General features: G+C 51.4%; 1 protein-coding gene across 1 annotated transcript; it reads right to left on the bottom strand.

Annotated features, from left to right (window-relative positions):
- Positions 1 to 662: 662 nt before the first annotated feature.
- On the bottom strand, positions 663 to 6123 carry LOC108049479 (toll-like receptor 7). The gene has a single exon (XM_017130664.2). The coding sequence runs from the start codon at positions 5719 to 5721 to the stop codon at positions 1552 to 1554; it is 4170 nt and encodes a 1389-aa protein (XP_016986153.1). The 5' UTR covers positions 5722 to 6123; the 3' UTR covers positions 663 to 1551.
- Positions 6124 to 6889: the final 766 nt, after the last annotated feature.

Here is a 6889-nt window from a genome sequence, read left to right as displayed (position 1 = left end):
CAGTTGTTCGGCCATGCATCTAAATTAAATGTATTTTATGGGCTTTGTTTCCTTCCTTTTTGTTATATTTTATTTTATTATTTTATTTCGGGATATTAGCTGATGATAGAGTTGCGGTTTGCCGACGCATGAAAATAATGGCGTAAAAAAGGAAATTATGCAATTGCAGATGGCGAGTTAAGCAAATGTGCGAAATACAATTTTCGCAATGGACCGCATTTTAATTTTGTTTTATAATTTGGCAAATAATAATTTACATGAACAAATGTGAGCGTGTGAGTGATTGTGGCATATGCACAGTGTTTGTTTGAGTGCGTTTTGCATTAATTTATTTATATATAATTATTTACAAGCAATTAACTTTGCGCAAAGCTTTTGTTTAGTTCGTTTTCGCAATTCAGTTATGCATTTAGGTTTTAGTTAACGTTTTGCATTGTGACCTTTGAAATTCCCACAGAGCAAATGGCAAATGAAAATGAATAAATTTCCTTTTTCATTTGTGTCCCTGTGGGAATGGTGTCAGTTGCATGTGTCCCGCAACAGGGTTCCTTTGTGGCAAACGCACTTTAATTAATTCCATCTCCGTTTGCTATTCCACTATTTATCCAACCAATTGCCCAGTTGCCGTCCCCGTTCCCAATTTGAGTAAGAAAATGTTTTGATTTAATTTTTGTCAATATTTTTGTAATGTTTTTGCATTTTATTTTCTCAGATATATTCTTCTGGTTGGTTTTATGTAATTGTAATAATTAATTTAATAATACATTTCGTCATTAAGTAAATTTAATTCAATTAATTTAGCTCCATCATCTCTATACAGTACGATACATAAATACATTAAGTGCTCTAAATGTGGTTGCTCTTGCGATTTCTCTATATACATTTAAGTTTATCCAATATTCATTTAGTTATTGTTTCGTGTAGCTTAGGATGAATGAATCGACAAACACGATCAACTGGATGCGAACGAATGTGTGTATTTGTTTAGCATTACTTTAAGTTTGTAGTTAACAATAGTTTAGTTTAGTTTTAGGTTTACGTTCTTTACGCCTGGCTAGAACTACTATATATAATATATAGGCCTACGCATTACAGTTAGGGGCATCATCATCTCATGTGCCGATTTAATTATAGTTAATTAATATATCACATTGAATTTGAAAGTGTTTTAGCAACATTTCTAGTAATTGTTTGTTTACATTTTATGGTAATTATATTGTAATATTTTTTATATTCCTATATGCTCGTATATGAATGTGTGGGCGTGTCTTGTGCTTGTTTTGGCAGTGCTACACAACTACGAAACTTGAACAACAACCACAACATCCAAAGGCGTAATGCTTCGAAAAAAAATACGTATAAATATATTGTGGTTCAAGAAATGCCTACGAAAAAGTCTTTTTGTTTTGGATGTACGTGTGTGTTTGTGTGTGTTTGAGTGTGCGTCCTGTTTCTGCTTCCTCTTCCCGAGTCCTTTTGCGCCAGTGAGCGATCAGCTTCAAGATGGCCGCTCCTGCGCTGCGAGGCTGATAGAGATGGCCATTGGGAAGTTTACACCAGGAAGGCCTGGCCGTTCTTATTGGCCGCTTCACTGCCGCCAGATGCATGTTGCTGCTGCTGCTGCTGCTGTTGCTGTTGCTGCTGCTGTTGCTGTGCCGCTGCTGCGGAAGTGGAGGCCTGGGCCGTCGACTGCGTACTGGTGCTGGCCTGGCTCAAACCACTGCCACTGCGCAGGTGCACCGGCGCCGAGGCCACGGGCATCGCCTGCTGCGGCATGGCCCGGAACTGCGGCTGCAACAGTCGCTGCTGCTGCTGCTGCTGTTGCTGGTGCAGGCGCAACTGTTGCTGCTGTTGCTGCTGGTGCTGGTGCATCAGGCCCGTGGGAATCATGGAGAGCGCCTCGTGCTGATCGTACGCACTGTACTCCGACTCGATGCTGTGGTAGATGTGCTCCGAGGGCGGCCTCATGGGCATGGGCATAGAGTCCACGATGCGGGCGGCACCACCCGGACGAGTGGGCCTTGGCGAGGGCGTGGCCGTGGTGGCCGAGCTGTAGTTGGCCTCCATATCCTCGGTGCAGTAGTAGGCCGGCGGTGGTGGCGCCTGGCGGAAGATCATGCCCGGCGACACGGGCTGCTTGAAGCGCTCATGGTGATCCAGTGTGTAGTTGTTGCCTCGGGGAGACAGCTCAATGGGGATCGCATAGCGCAGCTTCTCCCAGAAGTAACGGTCGCAGGTGAGCAGGCGGTTCGAGGGCACCGACTTCAGGTAGGGCGACAGCTCGGCCACATCCTCTGCCTCGGCGGAAACGCTCGTCTCCTCGATGATGACCAGTTTCTGGGCCAGACCCCTCAGCGACTCGTGGAAGGCGTTCCTGAACTCGATGCGGTTCCATTCGGTGGCCAAAAGGTTGCGAGTCAGCACCAGGATGATCTTTCGCGAGGCACGTGCTCCCTCAACCAACTGGAGGTGCGAGGCCTGCGGGGGCAGATCCCTTTGCTGAATGCAGAGACGGAAGGGTGGACGACCGTGCTCCAACTCGGCGGCAATGTTGCGGCACACAAACTCGTAGTCCTTCTCCGAGTGCAGAATGATGGCGTCGTACAACTTGCCGGCATCCTCGAAGCGGGGTTCACACACCCGCACTCCATAATGGGCAAACAGCCACATGCGAACGCTTTCGCGGAAGACAAAGACGATGATGAGCACGACGACCAGGAAGATCAGCACCAGAACAGCGGCCAACAAGGGCAGCCTATATCCTCCGGCCAAATCCTGCGATGAGCTGATATTGCTGGCACTGGCATCGAGCAGTTCCGAGCAGTCGGGTCCATTGGCCAGGTTGCCAATCAGCTCCAGTTCCCTCTTGATTCCCGCATCCAAACAGTAGATATCGTGCGAATCCCGCACCACCATGGCATTGTCGGAGACGAACTGGGCCAGTTCCCGCAGCTGCTGGCAGCGACATGACCAGGCATTCCTGCCCAGCGTCAATCCCTGGAGACTGTGGCGATACTGCAGATGGGGCAGGGAGCTCAGACGGTTGTTGTCCAGTCGCAGGACCTCCAGGGAAACCAGTGGCTCGAAGGTGGCGTTGGAAATGTGGGTCAGCATGTTGTTGTGCAGGTACAACTCCCGCAGAAGTCCCAGCGAACGGAACTCGGTGCCCTCCAAAGCGGTCAGCTTGTTGTTCTCCAGATGGAGCACCCGGAGATTGACCAACTGGGCCAGACTGCCGTTCTGCAGGGTCATCAGATTGGAGGCGTTCAGGTAGAGGGCCCGCAGATTGCGACGACCCACCAGGTGGCCCACTTCCAGTTCGGGCATGTTGTTGCCATCCAAGTAAAGATCGCTGACGTCCAGGGGGATGCGGTTGGGCAGGGAGGCCAGATCCTGGCGGCCACAGTCCACGATGTTGGTGGCCCAGGTGGCATCATGGAAGCAGCTGCAGTTTCCGGGGCAGATCACCTCGCACTCGCACTGCTCGTACTCGCAGCAGTGGCATGTGGGCGGGCAGTGGCTCTCGTACTTGCAGACGAAATCGGAGGCGGACAGAGTGGCCAGCGGACGCAGTGGGGCACTGCGGCTGTGCGGCATGAGGCACTCAATGTTGCCCAGATCCACCACGTGCGGATGCTGGCGGGTGGTCAGGTTGTTGATCCGCTGCAGCCACTCCATGGAGCAGTCGCACTCGAAGGGGTTGCCGCCCAAGTAGAACTCGGGAACGGGTTTCTCCGCCGAAACGGGCGCCACCCGGAGGGCATTCAGCGAGATCTTAGACAGCACATTGGCGTAGAGATCCACTCGGGCCAGCCGCGTCTTGTCCACAAAGGTGTTGGCCTGGATCTGTCCAATGATGTTGTTGTTGATGAACAGCAGCTCAATGGAGTTCGGCACCGACATGGCTCCAATCTCCGTGATCCTGTTGTGCGAGGCATCCAACGTCGTCACTCGGATCTCCTCCTGCAGTTTGTAGTAGTTGCCCAAGGCCTCGATGTAGTTGCCATGGATGTCCAGCCACTTGAGGTTGGAGGGAATGAAGGCGTAGTCGAACCACACCAAGTGATTCTCGGAGAGATTCAGCCAGAGCAGAGAGGCCAGGGTCGCGAAAATCCCATTGATGTCGGTGAGGAAGTTCTTGTCCAAACGGATCGCCTCGATCTCGGTGTTCTTGTCGAAGGCTCCCCTCTCGATGCTCTGGATGCGGTTCTTGGCCAGATTGAGCACACTCAGGCGGGGCAGATCCTGGAACATGCCCACGGTGATGTTGCCGATGCGGTTGTCGATCAATCGCAGACCCGTCAGCTGATTCAGATTGCGGAACGTGTTGTTCTTGAAGTCCGAAATCTGGTTCTCGCCCAAATCCAGGGTCTTCAGCATGCTCAAATCCTGCACAGCTTCGGGCACTTCCGTCAGCTGATTGGAGCTGAGATCCAGCTCCTTGAGATCGGAGCAATTGCGGAAGGCCTGCGTCTCCACGATGCTCACGAGATTGTTGTTCAGCGTGAGTTTCGTCAGCACATACAGTCCGTTGAAGATACGGTTGTCCAGTGTGTGCAGACGGTTCTCGGCGAGATTGAGGGTGTGCAGGTTGTACAGTGGCAGGAAGGCGCCCTCCTCGATGTGGCCAATGGAGTTGTTGCGCATGTCGAGGATCTGCAGGAAGTACAGCTCCTTGAAGGTCTTGGCTCCGATGCGGGTGAGCGCATTGTTGGACAGATTTAGCACAATGAGTCGAATCAAACCGGCGAAGGTGCTGTTGTCCACGTGATGACTGGTCAGCTGATTGCCACTCAAATCCAGCACCAACAGCTGCTCCAAACGGTGCAGCAGACCCTTGGGCAGATCGAACAGATCATTTCCCTGCAGATGCAGTTCCCGCAGCTCCTTGTTGCCGGCAAAAGCCTCCGAGGGCAGGGATTCCAAGTGGTTGTAGGAGATGTTCAGCACTCGCAGGGAACTCAGACCGGCCAGCGCATTGGGCGCCAGGCTGCTGATGTTGTTGTGCTGCAGGCTCAGAGTCTGGAGACGCCTCAATCGGGATGCACCCCAGGCATCGGGCAGAGCTCGGAGCTCGTTGAAGGAGACATCCAGGGTCTGGAGCTCCGAACCCCCGCTCACGGCTCCATTGGCATTGCTCAGCGCCGAGCCGGCACAGAGTTTCTCGGAGAAACCGAGGAATTCGGCGGACCGAATCCGGTTCTGGGTGAGATTGAGCAGCTGCAGGCTGGGCATGGAGCACCAGATGCCCTCGGGCAGCTGGCGGATGTTGTTATCGCCCAAGTGCAGCTCGGACAGCTCCTTCAGTCCCTGGAAGGACTGGCCGTGCAGCTCCAGCGTTTTGCCCGGTCCCCAGACCGCGTTGTGCGACTCGACGGTGAGTCGCTTGAGCGACATGAGGCCATCGAAGGCGTTGGGTGGCACCCGCTGCAGCTTGCAGGAGTCGATCCGGAGTTCGGAGAGCTTCTGCAGCTGGCGGAAGAGGCCGGGGGCCAACTCACTGCCGTGGAGCAGCTCCTGGCTGCACTGCAGCTCCAAGCGGCCGGAGGCCTCCGCCACCTGGAGGTCGAGCGGGGATCCAGAGCCCGTGGACTCCAGCGCACGGACACTGCACCGGATGTCCATGGTGGACTGGCCGTACTGCCAATTGCACTGCTGCGCATGCGCACAAGTCAGCGCCACGAGAAGCAACAGGCAGGCGTTGGAAATTATGGCTGGCATTGCGGTGATTTGCTAGTTGGCTTAGTTAACTTTAGATGGTTTGCTTTTATTTTTTTTTTCGCAGCTTTTTAGCTGTGGGTTGTGGGTGTTGTTGCGGTCACTTTCTGGTTTTCATTTTTCGATCGCTTTTCACGCAGCCCGTTTGCCCGTAATCCTGGTGTGAGCTGGCGTTGCGAATAGACACTTAGCGATTTATACACTTATTTCTCGTTTTTATTTCTCTGTTGCAATTTTGCAATTTGTTGTGATTTTTCTTGATTTGGTAACGTAACTTTTGAAACTTGGCACTTGGCGCGACTCAGTGTTCGACTTCGTTTCGGTTCGGCGAGAGCTCGTTTTCTCAAAACATGTTTGCCGCCTCGCGTTTCGATTGAAACTGATTGCTGGAGTTGGCCATCTCGACTCCGTTGGCTCGTTGAAAATGTGAAACTGCGGAACGACGTCGTCGCTGCGTCGTGGCAGAGCAGAGCGCACACACACACACGCGCGTGGTTATAGTGCCGGCAGACAGACAACAACGTGTCCGTGCATGCATGTGCATGTGCATGAGCATGCACTCTCGCGCTCCCGCTCGCGCTCGCACACACATGCAGCATGCAGCTCTGCCGCTGCTCTGCCACGCTCTCTGCCGCTCCCACACACACACAGGCTAGCTGCATTTCCTGCCTGCATGTGTATCACACACACGGGAGAGAGACTCTCTCTCTTTCGACGAAAGTAGGGGAAATGTTGCACACACACATGACGGTCCAAACGTTAACCCTTCGCTGCTCTCTCTCCGATTTCTGTCCACACAATTAGCACTAGGAAATGGAATAATTCCGAGTTCAGATGGGTTATCAGCTATCAATGGAGTATTGGGTCTTATCTGCTTTGACCCCACGATTATTTGATTTGCTATAAGTGGGATTTATTTCAAAATTAGCTGAGCCCTTCAATACAGCGCCTATCTGATCAGCTTTAAATGCTCTGTTTTGTATTGGAGCTCTCGAGATTACGAGTCAAGTTTATAGGAAATAATTAAGGCACTCAAAAAAACTAAATGTGCCGCATTTGAGTATAAAAAGAACGGATGTATTGGCATTTAAATAAAATAAATCGGACTCATCGTTAAACATACATATATTACAAGAATATTTAAAACAAAATTATAACGATTATTCCTTAA

Source organism: Drosophila rhopaloa, unplaced genomic scaffold (genome assembly GCF_018152115.1).
Source record: "Drosophila rhopaloa isolate 14029-0021.01 unplaced genomic scaffold, ASM1815211v1 contig_115, whole genome shotgun sequence".
Lineage (NCBI taxonomy): Eukaryota > Metazoa > Arthropoda > Insecta > Diptera > Drosophilidae > Drosophila > Drosophila rhopaloa.
Note: the sequence above shows the minus strand (reverse complement) of the source record. Positions and strands in the feature narration are given on the sequence as shown.